We start from the raw sequence: 18,588 nt of genomic DNA on the forward strand, positions 1-18,588 counted from the left end.
TATCTCCGCACAGAGGAAGGCTGTGAGTGCATTTTTCTAAATTCAAACCATTTATCTCCTACTTTCAAATGCCCTGAGGAAATGCAGGCAAACATCTTGACCAGGTAAGACAAATGATGTGGCAAAAAGAAATAGACAGCAACAACACTAAATTTCTCAAAAGTGATTTGTCTCATTCAAAACTTTATCCCCCCCCCCATTTATGGATGCAAACGTTCTACAAGAAAGTGTTACTGAGCCGGTGATGTCAGGGAGAAAACAATACATAGGCACAGGTTTCTCCTTAGTCTCCTCCAGAATTTCTTTTCACATTAAGAGCCAGCCCAAGCTACTTCAAGAACAGATGCCTGCCCCACATTACAGCAAGAGAACTGCCACCGTTTTATTAAATTTCTTGTTTATAAAATTATCACCTAGTGAATACATGCACTGCCACTAAAAGAAACTCCACTTCCCTCCAAAGAAAGGTGCTACCACCATTTTATCAAATTTTGCCTTTTTTAAGCAGCCACGCTTCTCTTCTCCTTGCTATTATACTAGGGCTCTGCTGGATACAGCTAAGTGATAAATGCTAGACTAAAATAACAAGGTCCTTTGATTTTTAAAAATTAAATCCCAGGGAGCTTGCCTCAAGAATTATTAAACAGCACTTAGGTTTAACACATGAAACAATCTGCTCTCCAGGGAGGTTTCTAAAAGAAGCAACTGTTCAGGCTTGAGGGGGGGTAGCTCAGCGTGTAACGTGCTTGCTGACAACCCACAGGTCATGAGTTCAATCCCCAGCCCTTACACAGAAAACCAGGCATGGTGATTCATGTCTGTAATTCCAGCACCGGCTTGGTAAGGGTTGGGGAACCAAAGATAGCGCTCACTGGTTAGGCCAAAGCTCTACAGCTGTGAGAGACCCTTAACCAATTAAAGTGGATGGCTCTTGACAGACAGTCTCAGGATGGAGCTCTGGCTTCCACGTGCACATACATGGATGTATATGTGTGCCCTCACATTCACCTCCCTCATACCAGAGTAAGAGATCCTTTGGATGCTGAACAGGGGTTAGAGGCATAGGTCAGTGCTGGACTGTGTGTTTATTGTATGCACGGTCCCAAGTTCAAACCCAAGTGCAAAAACAAACAAAGGCAAAACAGAACAAGTCAGAGTTAAAGACAGTGTGTGGACATTTGGTTGCCCACAGAAGCAAAACTCAAGAATTCCCTGGCATGAGGAAAGCAAAACAGAGTTAGCTGAGGCAGTCACCCTCCTGAAGAAACGGAATTCCCTACCATGCAAGCTTGGACTCTGCTAAGATGAAATATCAACAAGCCCCTGAGCTGTGTCACCTGCTGTCAATCTTCAAATACCATAAGCCAGAAAAAAGAAGATGGAGGAGGAGCAGGAAGAGAAGGAGGAGGAGGAGACGTAGTGTTTACCCTCACACTATCTACCTCTTTACCCTCAGTGTGTCCACAGGGTGGGAGTGGCCCCTTGTTTTCCTAATAACCTTTCAGCTGTGACCATTACACCTTTTGCTGTGGAAAATAAACACGTATCTATGCTCCATATAGTCTACATCTAATGCTCGTCAATTGCTTTCAACCACTTTCTTGAGGCTGTGGATTTATATTTAGTAAGAAAAAAAATTCTTAGTGTGAGTGTTTCTAAGCTAGACAGGTGGAGGGCAGAGTATAGTAACAATTGTGGCCAAAAGAAGCAGTCTAGATTGACTACAGCCTAACATGCCTTCAAAGGAATGCAAACCACAGGAGTGATGTGAAATAAATTTCATGTCTCAGCCAGGTGTGGTGACACAAATCTGCAATCTCAGTACTTGGGGAGGCAGAGGCAGGTAGATCTCTGTGAGTTCAAGGCCAGCCTGGTCTACAACGTGAGTCTAGGACAGCAAAGGTTACACAGAGAAACCCTGTCTCAAAAAACAAACAAAACAAAAATTTTTTTCAAGTCTCTTTAATGAGCTTTTTTGCAGTGTTATGGGTTACGTTGATGGAATTGTATGTTCTTTTAATTCAACTCCAATATGAGATGCCTTCTAGTGAACTCACACATCTTCATATTTTCTAACTTAGCTCTCATGAGGGCCAATACTGATATTCTCTCCTTTCTATAATTCCCCAGTGATTAATCCTTAAAAAGAAAATTTAAAAAAACAAAACTAACCAACATCTGTCACCACTGAGACATAAATTACTTGCACATTAGAGAAATTCAAACCAAATCAGTCAGCCGTGGTGACACTGAAGGCGCACAGCAGCCTCCAGACACTTAATAGGTAACTTCTGGGAGGAAATAGAGCCCAGAGATCCAGGCGTACAAAATGTAAATCCCCAAAACTTAGGCCAGTCACCTCAAAAAGTCACACAGCTTCAAATCCTCTGGGAACTCAGCTGTCTATAAATGGCTAAAAACGTCCATTTGTCAAAAAAGATATTTCAGTCCAAAAGAAAACATTTGCTTTGTCGCAAGAATGCTTATTTTATACAAGTATCTGTTGGCTTTATGTAAATGATAGATACCTTTATGTTATAATTTGACTCACTGGATATCAAAATTTTCGCACAATCATTTAATTTTTTGTCTTATTACACTTTTATTTATTGACTCGTGTGTGCGTGTGCGTGTTTGCATGTGCACACATGTGTGCTGTCACACCATAGCACAAAGGTCAGAGGACACCACCTGCAGGAATCAGTTTTCTTCTTTCACCAGGAGAGCTCTGGAGATCAAACTCAGTCCATAGGCTTAGCAGCAACTTGACCTGCTGAGCCCTCTCACTAGCCAGTTTTACAAAGAGAGTTGGAGGCTTAAACAGATTAAATTCAGAGGGGAGAGACACAGCTTATTTCACTTTAAAGAAGAATTTCAACTAGAGAATTGTCAAAACACAAGACGACAAGTAGTCTAGAGGTCTCCAGGGACTTTGATCTACTGTTCTAGAATCAGGCCAATGCTTCCTCTGATGAAATGGAACACATCACAATGGACCAAGAGGAGCAGGTTGGTTTTATGGGTAGACACAGGCTGAAGAAAGCAAGGAATAAAAACAAAAAAATGGTTTGTTCACTTCAAAGTCAAGGAAACAGAAAAATAGGAAAACACCTGCTTGATTAACATTGGTTGGTTTCCGTTTTGCCTCTCGTAACAACTAGAGGAGGCGACTACCACAGCGGTGGCGTTTTAAGAGAGGGTTTCGTGTAGCCCAGGCTCGCCTCAAACTCTAAGTCCAGGATGACCCAAAGTGACTAATCCTCCTGCCTCCACCTCCCCAAGGCCATGCTTACTGGGCTACACCAACACACCCAGTTTATATTGTGACGAGGAGAGAACGCAGGGCTCCATGCACACTAGTCAGTTATCCCATAAGACGCACTCCAGCCTGGGTCGCAAGCAGAGGGGCTTTGTTCACACGTCAATGAGAAGGAGCCTGTTTGCTTATCATTTCCATCTCTCCTCATTTCACAAAATCCCGGACAACAACTTGATTTTACTTTGTCTTACATAGTGAATGATTCCATCTTAATTTTTGAGTCTGCTGGGACCTATTGAGAGAGCTCGTTTTTTTTTAATGGTTTTCTGTAATATTTCTTTAATGACAAAGGAATTTACCATGAAGGAAATAAAAAGAGCAGCAAAGAGCTATCCTCGTGCTTCAGAACACACTTGACACAGCTGTGCAATGTACATCTGGGCACAGGGAGTTTCTGAAAAGAACTAAAGATTATGATGCTCCTTCAGCGCAAAAAACAAGCAAGGAATTTGAGCAGAGGCAGCAGGATTCAGGTGATTAATAAAAGCAACATCAAATGCATATATTAGGTAGGAAAGAAATGGCAGGTGGAAGGATTAGTCAAAGGATCTTGGGTCCAACAGACAGTGCAGGAATCACAGAAAGGCCTACCCACGGTTAGTCTACAGCATGCCAGCCCTGGGTTGGTAATCCCAAGGTAATCGTTTAGTTCTGCATTTCAATCTTGGGAGAAGGGTACTACTATTTATCTGCAAAGGGATTTTTAAAGTATGATAACAGGGCCCTAATTCCAAGTTTCTATTGACTATTTGTCCACATTAAATTAAGGGCCATCTGGACTTTATAAGGAAAGAGGGTCTTTGTAAGAGTAGTAAAATTAAGATTGTAACACGCTGGGTTGGAGTAAGATTTAAATCCAATATACACAGTGCTCTGTGTTCTGTTTGCTGGCTCCCTTACAGCTATGCTTGACTAACTACAGCCCAGGACCACCTGTGCAGGGAATCGTGCTGCCCACAATCGGTGGGGCCCTCCTAGATGAATGAACAATGATGGTAATTCCCCACAGACATGCCCTTAGGCCAGTCTAATCAGGGTAATCCCTCAAGTGACATTCTCTTCTCCAATAACCCTAGGCTGTGTCCAGCTGACAGCTAAAGCTAACCAGGAGAGCTGATATCTCTGTGAGAGGTAAATTTGGTCACAGAAACTTCGACACTTGAGAGAATTCCTCATGATATCATGGTGGTAGTTAACACTGGAACCGTACAGCATCTCCTGGGACTGCTAGCAGCTACCAGACGCACTGAGGTCAGACGTGGAGCCTTCAAAGGCAGCAAGGCCCTGTTGGGCCTGTGAAGTTGGATGAAGACGTTGAGATTACATGCGTGTCTTCCTATGTCCATCCTGCCTACCTTTCTGTAGGTGGTGGTAGTGGTTTTTGTTTTTGTTTTGAGACAGGATCTTACTCTGTATTCTTCTTATTCTAGACTGCACTGATTATGTGCCCTGGGCCTGCCATCCTTCTGCCCCAGCCTCCTGGATGCTGGAATTACAGGTGTGAAGAATCACATCCAGCTTCCAGCTTCTGTATGCCAATTGCTTCTTCTATGTATTGTTTTATTTTATTCACTTAAAAACAGAGTAGAGGATAAGCCTCTGCAGTAGATCAATTTTCCAAAGTGTGGAAAGCCCCACGTGCAATGCCCAGCAACACCAACAAAAATAAACAAACAAAATAAAACACAAACTTGGCTAATAGACTTTCTAGTCATTTCTTAGGCTGCAACATAAAATACCCCAAACAGCAGCTTTTGAAACAGAAGTATGTTGTCTCAGTTCTAGAGGCAAGGCTTTCTAGTTAGCTTTATTAGTGAGATACAGCTTGGAGGCATCTGAGAAGAAAGGCTCGATTAAGAAATTGCCTAGGTCAGGTTAGTATGTGGCTATGTCTGTCAGGGCTTGTCTGATTAATTGATGTAGGAGGGCCCAGCCCACTGCGGGATGGGGACCATTCCCTGGGCAGGTGGTCCCCAGCGTGTGTGTGTGTGTGTGTGTGTGTGTGTGTGTGTGTGTGTCTGCCCTGACTTCCTTCCATGATGGCCTGACCTGGAAGTGTAAGCCTGATAAATCCTTTCTTCCCCTAAGCTGCTTTTGTCACAGTACTTTATCATGGGAACAGAATACAACTAGAACGCTAGAGATTCAAGATCAAAATGCTGGCAGGACCACACTCGCTGAAGCTTTTAGGTTAGAGTTCATACATGCTTCTTCTAGCTCCCAGTATCCGTTAGTGAACTTTAGTGATCCTTGGCTTATAGCGAGGACATATCAGCTGTCCAGTTCACAAGTTCAATCAAGAAGAAATTTGGGTGTGATGGCTACCTTCCTATCTTCTCCTTATGTCTCTTAGTATCATCTTCACACGTGTGCGCATGCACATGCACACACACAGACACACACACACACACATGTCTAAGTCAGTGCCCAATTGCCCTTTTACAAAGATGCTAGTTGTCTTCTACTGCAGACCATGTGTACGAGCTCATTGGAAGCTCTCAGCTTCTGTTAGACTCTGCAACTAGGTAAGATCAGTCTGAGCTGTGAGGAGCTGGCCCTCACATGTGTGTTTTTGAGACAACACAATTCCTTACACTTTAATAGTAACATCTGTTTATGCACTTAAACTGTTAGTAGATGCCCAGCTTCTTTGGAAATGGCAACACTGTAACCAACAATCCTGGAAATGTGGCCAGGGGACACCCAGAAGCCTCAGCTCTGGCACACAGACATCAGGTTCTAGGGCCACCCAGGCTCCTCGACACTGGAGTAAGCGGCAAAGGATCCCCACAGGATCCTTCTCAGCACTCTCAACACGAGATGAGCACTGCAGAGCGCTGTGCCAGGGGTGAGGTGATCCTGTCCTGATGCTGGGGTCTCCACATAGAACAAACAGCTCCACATTCTAAACAAGTCTTACCCTTAACAATGGCATCTGACATCTCTCCAGGATGTCACCCATCCTTCCATGCCACGCTCTGTTTAACCATTTCATAGTGTGGTAGAACCCCACGACAGCTTGAGGCCAGGGTCTGCCGCTCTGATTTTAACTGGCAACAGACACTGAGGGATGGCAAAGGAACCTCCTGGAATAGAAAGTGCTCCTCACTCTTGATCCTGGGGGGGGAGCCCTCTCCCTTCCCTCTCATCCCTACCTGCCTTCATCTTCAGTCACACTCACTTGAGTACATCTCATCTGTGGAGAGACAATTGACCCCTGGGAGAGTTTTGGGGGCTCATGTCTGTACACTCCTCAACATCCTTTGCCCCTTTCAAAAAGATAGGGTGGACACCGAGTCTCAGTGCGGTAGCTCCCCATAGCTCCCCATAGCTCCCCATAGCTCCGGAGATGTGGTAACAGAAGGTAGTCTCTGAAGAGATAAAAGAAAACCATCACAGCCGTAGAGAGCTGTCCTGGTTAATGGGACAACTGAGTACTCCAAGGGCTCAGATTTTTTTCAGATTGGAAGGTTCCAAAGTCACCTTTTACCTCTTCCTGTGTTTCCAGATTTCTGTGAATGACACTGCTGAGCGTTAGGGCCAGGGGAACTGTTCACTAGAATCCTGGGGAGACGAGAACCAGAAGTCCTGAGCTGTGGGGTGGTCTAGACAACCACACTCGCTGGGAGGTGATGCAGACACTGCTGCACAACTGCACGTGAGGCCTAAAGCAGACGTGCCCTAAACAAGACTTAAACGAAAAGACACCAATCGGCACGCTAACACGGGAAAGGGAAATTTCACTCACAGGGATCCCACCCTAGAGTAAGAACTGGAGGCCATTATGAAATGCTGAGAGCCAAAGAAACAGTCTTCCCCAGGATGGAGCTCCCCAACTGTTTGTCCAGTACCAAGGGCTCAGCCCTGAAGTTATATTTCTATAGGTGACATTATACAGTCTAAACAGGTGGTACTTACATATATAGGAGTAGGTAGAGAGGTAGGTAAATAGATAGATGATAGGTAGATAGATAAGTAGATAGATAGATAGATTGATTGATTGATTGATTGATAAGAGAAATTAAATGGAAAAGGCTATGAATTTGAAAGAGAGAAGAATAGGGTAAAGAGAAGAGTTGAGTGAGGAAAGGGTAGGGAAATAATATAAACATTTACATTGCGAAAACTGTTTGTCAAAAGTCTTCTGCAGAACTGGAAAGGCAGATGTTCTCATTCTTGCCACAGCTGCTCTTCAGACATGTCAAAGGGAAACATTAACCCTGTATAGTCAGCTTTTCCAAGTACCTGGTGAGTTAGAACTGATGGCCATGCTTACGTCTCATTTTTCATATCCCCACTTCTTAATTCCTACACACCAAGTCAGAAAACAGGGACAAATAATGAGACAAAGGAAAATCCAATTTTATTCACCAAAGCTTGAGAACCCTAACAATACTTGGTTGGGGAAATATGAAATAACACAAAGCACTGACTATACTTATTAAAAATCTACTCCTCAGTGTGAAGCGTGTTCCAGCCACTACCCTGGTAGCCACGCTTTCCCCTTCTGACTTCCTTATTCAAATATTGCCTTTATCTCCTTTTGTGTATATTTTTAAATTATTTTTGAGATTATAATACAATTACATCATTGCTCCTCCTGTGCTTGCTCCCTTCAGACCTCCCTATATTCCTCCCTGCTCTCTCTCAAATTCCTTCACACCGCTGATCCCACAGTGCCTTCCTGCTATTGTCCTTCCTAACGATGTTTCTCATTCCCTCTGTGAAATTACTATTATTATTCTCAAATTATCACTTCATAAATGTGACATTGCCTATACCAGCTCTTAAGGGTAAACTATCTCTTTAAATGACAGATGGTATTGAGTATATAAACTTTTTTGAAATACACCTTTTTCTGCAAGCTTCCACAGTCACCTTCAGAGTTCCTCCTGGAGGCTTGTGATCTGCTCTTTTTTTCCCCGTCCCTTTTAAATCAATGGATATTTTCATTTTGTTTCCCCAGACAAATAGGCTTTTGACTTACAATAGCTTCATTTTAATGGCACACAGACACACATGCTCACATTCACACATGCAGCCTTACTTCTTCTTTTTCTAAAGGACCACTCAACAAAATAGAGCGGACCCAAAAAGTTTTGACCCTTTGGATTAACACATAGAAATCTGAAAGTAGGTTTGCTAGATGTTTTATTACCACACGTGTCTAATTCTGAGTTTAACAATGAAACAGCTAAACATGAACACAGTATCTTCCTAACCTTGACTTCTGCTCCATTTTAATCCCAAATTGAGGTTAGTTTGATGAATCTTTTTTCACCATTGAGTCATCTATTTGACTTTATTCAGGCTGAAGCAGGAAGAATCCAAGGCCTGCCTGGGCTACACAGCAAGTCCATGACTTCAAGCAACAACAATAACAACAAAATAGCAATTATAAAATGTTGAGAGGGGACTCTACAAATAAAAAAGAGAATATATGTGCTTGAGCTCAGCATATACTCATAGTTCAGCTCTGGAACTAGTATTGTCAGGATCTCATAGGGGACATGTTTACAGGATAACAAAAACTTAACAGCAACCAATAATTGGCTCTCGGGTTATGACCATTAAATGATTTCAGTTTTCTTTTATCTCCAAGTATAAAAGCAAGGCAAAAGCAGACATAAAGTTCAAGGAAAAAGAAACATAGAGCCCCACATAACTCCAATCCCAAGGAATTTGTATCTACCTCACAAAACAATGCCAAAATATGTAGGCACTCCATAAAACTTTCAGCTCCTTAGGTGACCAAGAATTTTTGCTTGCCCCACAGAATTATCTTCAAAACTTAATGTTTTTCGATCAGTCTTATTTTTTCATATACTCTGATCTCTCCTACCCAAACCACCTAGAAATGTGCCCTGAGGTAAGACTGGCTCATTGAACTGCTGGCTCCCTTCTCAAAGCACAACACATTTACAGGTGAATTTATGCAAACACATGTAACATTCCCCAAGGAGAAACCCACATTAACTCAGACTATGTGAGTGACTCTCTGAAGGCCCAAAACTCCTCATGAATTTTAGTTTTATAACAGAAAGAAAACATATCCCACGTGTCATGGTACATGACTTCAGATCTATTGAAATGTATGGAGAAAAAGCTTTATTTTAAATCCCCCATTGACTTGATCTATAAGCCAGAAAAGTGAGTCCACCCCTCTTTGCCTCAGCAAGGCGTCTCCATATGAAATCCATTAGTTGGATCCTGGGACAGTCTTGTTTCTAGAGTTCTCCTTCTTACACAAGAAGTCAAGAGCTGTAGAAGCAGCACTTGAGAGACAAATCGGAGGAGTGGAGTGTCACTTGTGCTTCTGGATCTTTCTGGAAGATGCTGGGATGCTGCTTGCATTTGTTTTCCTACTGTATTTCCCTTTCTCTGGACATGCAATGCTGAAAGCAAGCTGCATAAATAATTGGCATTCCACAAACACACCCACTTTTAGCCTTTTAGTGTACAACAATATTTCACGAAGAGATTATTTATGGAAAAAAAATTGGTTCTTATAGAAGTGTTTTGAATGATAGTCTTAGAAATAAAAAAAAAAAAGTAGATCCAGAGCATTAAGTACTTTTAATATGTGATGTCTGCATGACAAAACATATGTGCATGTGATATGTAGTGCCCATTCTGGGTCTTTTCAACAAAGAAGACTGGCCAAAGATACTATGTCCAAGGTTTTATTCATCTGGGTGTTTATTTTTAAAGCCTATTTTCTAGGTTTCAAGAATAATATGGTGAGTTAATATTGACAGTTGGCAAATCCTAATGTAGCCTTCTCACTAACCACATAGCACACTACTATTTCTCCCCCTCCCCCTCCCTCACCCCAAGCATCCCAGCCGATTGTTGAGAAATTATTCACTGTTGATGTAGAAGTAGAGGTTCGCATCCTTACCTGGCACTCTCTTTGCCCAGTTGATCATGTGAACCAGCTCCCTGTCTGCAAGGTTGGTCAATAAGCCCATCATCGAAGCTTCACTTAAGGGTCTGGAAGGATCATATTCAGAATAGATTAAGGGCGGCTCAGCGTCCAACAAGGCACTGACCATCTGGTCAGCTGTCAAGGACAAGGCGGGGCTGTTCTTCTTCGTGTGCTTAATCACGAGAGGGCTTGGCCAAAGGTTGGCGGCCCTCATGTCTCCAGAAGGCCCCATCTCATTTCTGCCTTCCAAGTCATCTCTCTGGCGCTTGTGTTTCAGCATTCGCCCTCCTCGTCGGTCTTTCCGTATCCCTAGAAATGCAGGAAGATAAAGAACAAATTTGATTATTTTTATCTCCTGCAAACTTCAATATAAATACTATCTTCAAAGGTCCTTTATCTTATTAAAATAAATACTTAGGGAACATGCAAACTTGCAAGTGTTAAATAACTTTCTCTGCGAGTGAAAAGGGGCACAGCATTGATTTGTGGCATTTGCAGATATTCATGGGATAAATAATGTCAACATGACAAACTGCAAGTCACTTATCTTATCTGATATGAAGAGGTGTGAAAAGGCCTGAAAATTTAACAATGGGATTTTATGAGCCAGTAGCAGTCTCTTACATACTAGTAATTGTGTGTCTCTGTGTACATGTGTTCATGTTTGTAAGGATCCATAAACTGAACAAATACACTCCCCCCCCCAAAAAAAAATAGAGGCAACAAAAGTGCCCATTAACTGTAGAATGAATAAAGAAAACGTGGCACATATGCACCACACAATACTGTTCAGCCATAAAAAGGAGTGATCATCTGTCATTTGCAGCAAACCGGGTGGGGCCGGAAGATGGTATCTGCCGGAAGCTACTCATGTGCAGTGTATGTAGTCAACCCAGACCCTGAGAGCAGGATGGACATTCCAAGAAGCCAGGGAGAGCGACGTGAAAGAAGCAAGGAGTAAGCCTGGCCACACTGCATTTTCAGTCACACAGGAGAAACGAACTCCTGTGTTCTGGTAAATGGTGCAGTGACCAGATAATAACAACCTACTGTGTATTAAAAAGAAGCTAAAACATATTATTCATCGTCCAGAGAAGTGATCAGTTTGTGAGGAAACTGGGATGCTTGCACTGATGTGAACATTACACTATTTGTTGAAAGAGGACATTGTTCTGGTTGTGTGTGGGGGGGGGGTGTTTAGAGGAATGTTAATTCAGAACATAGCTGCTCTGGCAAAGGACTGCACAAAGACCTTCTAGGTCTGTGTGATCCTGAGGGAATGCAGGCATGCCTTTAATCCCAGGAGACAGAAGCAAGCAGATCTGAGTTCAAGGCCAGCCTGGTATAGAACAAGCTTCTTTTTTAATTAATTTATTTTTTATTAATTATAATTTATTCATTTTGTATCCCAGCTGTACCCCCCTCCCTCAGCCCCTCCCAACCCCATCTTCCCTCCCTCTTCTCCTCCCATGCTCCTCCCCCAGTCCACTGATAGGGGAGGTCCTCCACCCCTTCCATCTGACCCTACCCTATCAGGTCTCATCAGGACTGTCCTATGTGGCCTGGTAAAGCTGCTCCCCCTTTGGGGGAGGTGGTCAAGAGCCAGCCCCTGAGTTCATGTCACAGACAGTCCCTGTTTCCCTTACTAGGGTACCCACTTGGACACTGAGCTGCCATGGGCTACATCTGTGCAGGGGTTCTAGGTTATCTCCATGCATGGCCCTTGGTTGGAGTATCAGGCTCAGAAAAGACCCCTGTGCCCAGAAGTTTTGCTTCTGTTGATCTCCTTGTGGAGCTCCTGTCCACTCCAGGTCTTTCTTCTCCCTCTTCTTTCATAAGATTCCTTGCACTCTGCCCAAAGTTTGGCTATGAGTCTCAGACTCTGCTTTATTTTTTTTATTTTATTATTATTTTTTATCAGTTACATTTTATTAACTCTGTATCCCAGCTGTGTCCTGATCCCTCATTCCCTCCCAGTCCCTCCCTCCATCCCTCCCTAATCTCCACCGTGCCCTTTTCCAAGTCCACTGATAGGGGGGACCTCCTCCCCATTCATCTGATCCTATTTTATCAGGTATCTTCAGGACTGGCTGCAAAGCCCTCCTCTGTGGCCTAACAGGACTGCTCCTCCCTTCAGGGGTGGGGAGACCAAAGAGCCAGTCATTGAGTTCCTGTTAGAAATAGTCCTTGTTCCCCTCACTTTGGGAAACCAATTGGTTACTGAGCTACCACAGGCTACATCTGAGTGGAGGTTCTAGGTTATATCCATACATGGTCCTTGGTTGAATGTCAGTCTCAGAAAAGACCCTGTGCCCAGATATATTTGGTCCTTGTGGAGCTCCTATCCTTTCCCCATCAGACTAACTCCCCTTCTTTCTTATGATTCCCTGTACTCTGCCAAAGGTTTGGTCATGAGTCTTTGCTTTGAAAACACTGCTAGTTAGAGTCTTTCAGATGCGCTCAGTAGACTCCTGTCATACGGTCAATGCACATCCCATCTGTCTTTCCAAACGAGGATTGATCATCTTACCCCATGTCCGCTCTATTGATTATCTTTTTTAGGTGTATAGATTTCATTATGTTTATCATATCTTATAGGTCTATATAAGCGAGTATATCCCATGTTTGTCTTTCTCCTTCTGGGATATTTCACTCAGAATGATCTTTTCTAGATCCCACCATTTGTCTGCAAATTTCATTTCTTCCTTTTTGATTGCTGAGTAGTATTCCATTGTGTAAAAATACCACAATTTCTGTACCCATTCCTCCGTTGATGGACATCTGGGTTGTTTCCAGGTTCTGGCTATTACAAATAAAGCTGCTATAAACATGGTTGAGCAAGTTTCCCTTTTGTGTACTTGAACGAACTTTGGGTATATACCTAGCAGTGGTATAGCTGGGTCTTGAGGAAGCACTATTCCTAATTGTCTTAGAAAGCGCCAGATAGCTTTCCAGAGTGGTTGTACCAGTTTACATTCCCACCAGCAGTGGAGGAGGGTTCCCCTTTCTCCACAACCTCTCCAGCATGTGTTATCGCTTGAGTTTTTCATCTTGGCCATTCTGATGGGTGTAAGGTGATATCTCAGGGTTGTTTTGATTTGCATTTCCCTGATGGCTAATGAGGACGAGCATTTCTTTAAGTGTTTTTCTGCCATTCAATATTCCTCTGTCGAGAATTCTCTGTTTAGCTCTGTTCCCCATTTTTTAATTGGATTACTTGGTTTGCTGCTTTTCAGCTTCTTTAGTTCTTTGTATATACTGGATATTAGTCCACTGTCAGATAAAGGGTTAGTGAAGATTCTTTCCCAATCAGTAGGCAGTCGTTTTGTTTTGATGACGGTATCCTTTGCTTTACAGAAACTTTTCAGTTTCATGAGGTCCCATTTATTGATTGTTGCTCTTAGAGCCTGTGCTGTTGGTGTTCTGTTCAGGAAGTTGTCTCCTGTGCCAATGCAGACTCTGCTTTAATACCCTGCTGGGAAGTGTCTTTCAGAGGCCCTCTGTGGTAGGCTCCTGTCCTGTTCCCTGTTTTCTCTCTCTTCCATCCCATTTGCCTTTCTTAGTGAGGATTGATCATCTTACCCAGGGTCCTCTTTCTTGCTTAGTTTCTTTAGTTGTACAGATTTTAGTATGATTATCCTATATTATATGTCTAATATCCACTTATGAGTGAGTATATACCATGTGTGTCTTTTTGTTCCTGTGATACCTCACTCAGGATGATCTTTTCTAAATACCACCATTAACCTGCAAATTTCATGATTTCCTTGTTTTTAATTGCTGAGTACTATTCCATTGTGTAAATGTACCACAATTTCTGCATCCATTCCTCCGTTGAGGGATATCTGGGTTGTTTCCAGATTCTGCCTGTGAATAAAGCTGCTACAAACATGGTTGAACAAATGCCCTTGTTGTATGCTTGAGCATCTTTTGCATATATGCCTAAGAGTGCTATAGCTGGATCTTGAGGAAAGACTATTCCTAATTTTCTGAGAAAGTGCCAGATTGATTTCCAAAGTGGTTATACAAGTTTACATTCTCACCAGCAATGGAGGAGAAGTTAAAAAGCAAGAAATCAAATAATCCAATTAAAAAAATGGCGTACAGAGCTAAACAGAGAATTCTTAATAGGGGAATATCAAATGGCAGATAAACACTTAAAGAAATGCCCAATGTCCTTAGTCATCAGGGAAATGTAAATACAAACGACCCTGAGATTTCACCTTACACTCATCAGAATGGCTAAGATCAAAAACTCAAGTGACAACACATGCTGGAGCCAATGTGGAGACAGAGCAAGTTTCAAGTAAAGAAAAGCTGAGGTCCAGGCATGGTGGTACATGCTGCTGATCCCTGCACTTAGGAGACAGAGGCATATAGATCTCTGCATTCTGTTGGATTTGATTGAAGCAGTGCTGTGGACATGAGTTTGTGGCAATGCAGTTCATGGAATTCAGAGGAAGTTTTTACCAGGAGAGTTTTACAGAGAGAGCTTGAAGAGAGAACAAGGTAGACACAGGTGAAGACAGAATGAGCCAGAAAATGAGAAGGAGCCAGAAGATTAGAACAGATTACTAGAGTTAATTTGAGGCCAAGCAGAGCAATTCAGTCACTCTCAAGAAAGAAGACAGATTCAATCAGTCAGCTAGGAGAGGAGTTTGAGCCAGAACAGCTAAGTTGAACCAGCCAGCAAGAGTTCAGAAAGAACTAGAAAGCGTGAGCTTATGCAGCCGTAAGTCTCAGAGGCTGGAAGAATTCTAGGCCTAGATTAGACTGTACAGAGGCTAGAAGCTTTCAGGACTGTGGCCTAGGTTAGGCAGTAAACCCGGAGATGACAATTACAGCAGGAAAATAAAAGTTACATTTACGTGTGTGTGTGTGTGTTCACAATTTTAACGTACTTACACGACAACTCTGTGTGCGTGTCACGTTCCTGCGCATGCACTGGTGTGTATGTTAGTGTGTACACCTGTGCATACAGAGGCCTGCGGTCACCGTCAAGTGTGCCCAGTCACTCTCTACCTTCCTTTTCTTTTTTTTTTCCTTTTTTTTAATTTCTTTTTTTTTTTTTTAATTTTTTTATCAGTTACATTTTATTAACTCTGTATCCCAGCTGTGTCCTGATCCCTCATTCCCTCCCAGTCCCTCCCTCCCTCCCTCATCTCCACCGTGCCCCTTTCCAAGTCCACTGATAGGGGGGACCTCCTCCCCATTCATCTGATCCTGTTTTATCAGGTATCTTCAGGACTAGCTGCAAAGCCCTCCTCTGTGGCCTAACAGGACTGCTCCTCCCTTCGGGGGTGGAGAGGCCAAAGAGCCAGTCATTGAGTTCCTGTTAGAAATAGTCCCTGTTCCCCTCACTTTGGGAAACCAATTGGTTACTGAGCTACCACAGGCTACATCTGAGTGGAGGTTCTAGGTTATATCCATACATGGTCCTTGGTTGAATGTCAGTCTCAGAAAAGACTTCATTTTCAAGCCCAAGTTTCTCCCTGAACCTGGGGCTTACTGAGTCACCTGACCTGGCAGGCAGCAAACTCCGGGGCCCTCTGTCTCCACCTCCGCAGCACCAGCCCTTTCCCTGCTAACTGAAGTCCCCACAGCCCTTCAGCTAAGTATGGAAGCCTTTAAGATTAATTCATTAAAAAAAACATTTACTAGGAGCTAGAGAGATGGCTCAACTGTTAAAAGCACTGGCTACTCTTACAGATGACTTAAGTTTGGCTCCCAGCACCTACATAGCAGCTCACAAACAATCCTAAATCTAGTTTAGAGGATATGGAACCTTCTTCTGGCCTCTGAAAATACTAGTCACAGATGTGGTGCACATGTGGACAAAACACACACAAACACACACACACACACACACACACACACACACACACAAATTTACTATATAACTTCACCAGCAAACAGACTTCTAGCTGGGGAATGCTACAGGATGCAGATCTACTCATGATGCAATATGGTTCTTGAACCCCGGGTCAGCTCAGTCAAATTCTCACGGCTTTGAAGCTGTTGAATTAGGAACTAGTCCGCAAGTCTCTCATCGTTCTTAGCTTTGCATTTTCCACAGATGCATTTTTCTAAACGTGAAAGTGTTAGTTTTCCAGTCGTCTTCTCCCACTGCTTTGCCCACCTGCGCCTCACTAACTACATCAGAGACCTCGGGGAGCAGGTGTCCAATTCTGCTGTGCATTCTTTGAGCCACTGACTCAGACTCTTACCCCGAAAAAGGCCGTTCTGTCCTGACAAAATGTTATCAGCAAAAATAACAATTTCAAGGGACAAAGACGAACCCAAGCTTCTATATTTCTTGCAAACTTATCTCTCCAAATTTAGATAGTGAGTTAGAGATTAAGGCTTAGACTTCCATGGAAGGAACCGTCATTTTAGTTAAATGCTACTGCAATTATTTTTTGTTTGTTTTAAAACAGGGTCTCCCTACATAGGCCTAACCATTCTGGAACTTGCTGTGTAGACCAGGGTGCCTTTGAACAGCAGAGATCCACCTGCATCTGCTTCCCAACTGCTGGGGTTAAAGGCGTGCGCCACCACGCCTGGCTAATTCAAACATTTTTAACACTGCACACATAAAAAAAAGAACCCCACACAGCAACCGTTTTGTCACTCAGGACAGATATGGGAACTTTCTTCTTTCTTACTCTAATTTGTCAAGAAACCAGAACAAATGTATAACTGGAAATTTTTTAAAAGATATAACATTACTGTTTTCAGGTCTAAACTAATTTATTAACTGACAATGTATAAATGAAAAGAACCATCAATCCTTCCTGCTCAAAAATAAGCAATTACTGCAGGGCCTGGAATAAGCAATGGTAACAATAAAGACTGATGTGTAGTTAGTGTTTTGAAGCATTGTTAATTTGACGTACATGGGTGGTGTTTGCCTGGCACTACTATATGCTTTGTGCCTGCGGACGCCAGAGGAGAATGCTGGATCCTCCAGGAGTTACAGATGGCTGTGAGTTACCGTGCGGGTGATGGGAATCAAACCTGAGTCATCTGAAAGAGCAGTCAGTGTTCCTAACTGCTAATCTGTCTTTCCGGGCCCAAAGCTCGCTCTGATGGCTCACTGAGCACGCGCCATGAGCTGTAAGTACTTTACGCACACTAAATGGGAGGCTGTTTAAGGTTCACCTCCTGTGAGGTGAATCTTGGAAACAACTGGCTGGGACTTATCTGTGATGGCTCTCCTTTGTGTTTACAGATGGCAGCCCGGAGCCCCTGGATGATGACTGTATTCTTGAGCTGCCTCTGAGAGGAAGTTGACTTTGTTCTGCTTTCCAAATAAGCCAATTTTGAAATCCGCTCATTATCATAGGCACAAAGCTAACACATTTGGGGATGTCTAGAAGCCAAGCAGATAAAGGCAGCAGCACACGACTGGCCATCTTACATGGTCACATACTTCAGTGATCTCGTGGTCAAATGTTCCGACATCTCCATTAAGGAAAATCACCATCCTGCTCAACTTTGATCTTCGTGTGAAGCTTCATGCTTATGGTGGGATGCTGCATATGTAAGAAAAACTAGCCTGTTCCCATTGGAATAGCCAGAACACTGAGGAGCTGATTTCAGGTCATGTGACAAACAAGTGAGGAACACGAGGAATCAGCCTAGAGTGATGAAACCAGTGAGAGCAAATGCGGTGCCCTCACATGTGGGTCCTGCGTTGGTTTAAATGGTGACCTAACAGCCCAGGCTAACCTAGAAGAAGCAGAAACCACAGACAATGCAGCAGGAAGACACATTCCACAACAGCAAAACCACTGTAATGGCAGCCACTTCAGAAACTCCATGCTCAGTCACTGATGTTGTAGTCCATTTCCTGTTGCTGTGGTAAACACCATGACCAAGAGCAATTTGGGAAGGAAAGGGTGTATTTGGCTGACAGGTTGCACCCATCGTTGAGTGAAGCAAGGAGAGGAACTCGAGGGGATAATAAGCAGAGAGCATGGAGGGACATGTTGGAGTGCTCTCTCTAGAGCGTGCAGCTCTTTTTCCTACATAGACCGGGCCCACATGCCTAGGGATGGGACCACTGGAATGATCTGGGCCCTCCCTTCTCTATCATTTGTCAAGAAAATACCACACAGATGTGGACAAAGGCCATCCGAGGAAGGCCCTCCTTCAGCTAAGGCTCTCTCTTTCCAGGTGTGTCAAGTTGACCACAGATGAAACAGGCCATAGGGGGGCTGCAGAGTTTGTATGTGCGTGTGTCAAAGCACAGAATTTCCCTTCTTGGGGGATGTTACAAGATGGAATGGTTTCATCCCAGTGGGGTTTGAAACAGTGTGTTGGGCTGCCACCCCACTTG

At 43.3% G+C, this 18,588-nt stretch overlaps 1 protein-coding gene across 2 annotated transcripts in view; it reads right to left on the reverse strand.

Annotated features, from left to right (window-relative positions):
- The window catches only part of Esr1 (estrogen receptor 1), a 370,708-nt gene that overhangs the window by 122,514 nt on the left and 229,606 nt on the right, over positions 1-18,588 (reverse strand). For both annotated transcript variants that reach the window (XM_060373532.1, XM_060373533.1), the window contains exon 5: positions 10,221-10,556. In XM_060373532.1, the coding sequence (XP_060229515.1) occupies positions 10,221-10,556 (336 nt within the window). The remainder of the gene's footprint in view (positions 1-10,220; positions 10,557-18,588) is intronic.

This window comes from Meriones unguiculatus, chromosome 20 (assembly GCF_030254825.1).
Source record: "Meriones unguiculatus strain TT.TT164.6M chromosome 20, Bangor_MerUng_6.1, whole genome shotgun sequence".
Lineage (NCBI taxonomy): Eukaryota > Metazoa > Chordata > Mammalia > Rodentia > Muridae > Meriones > Meriones unguiculatus.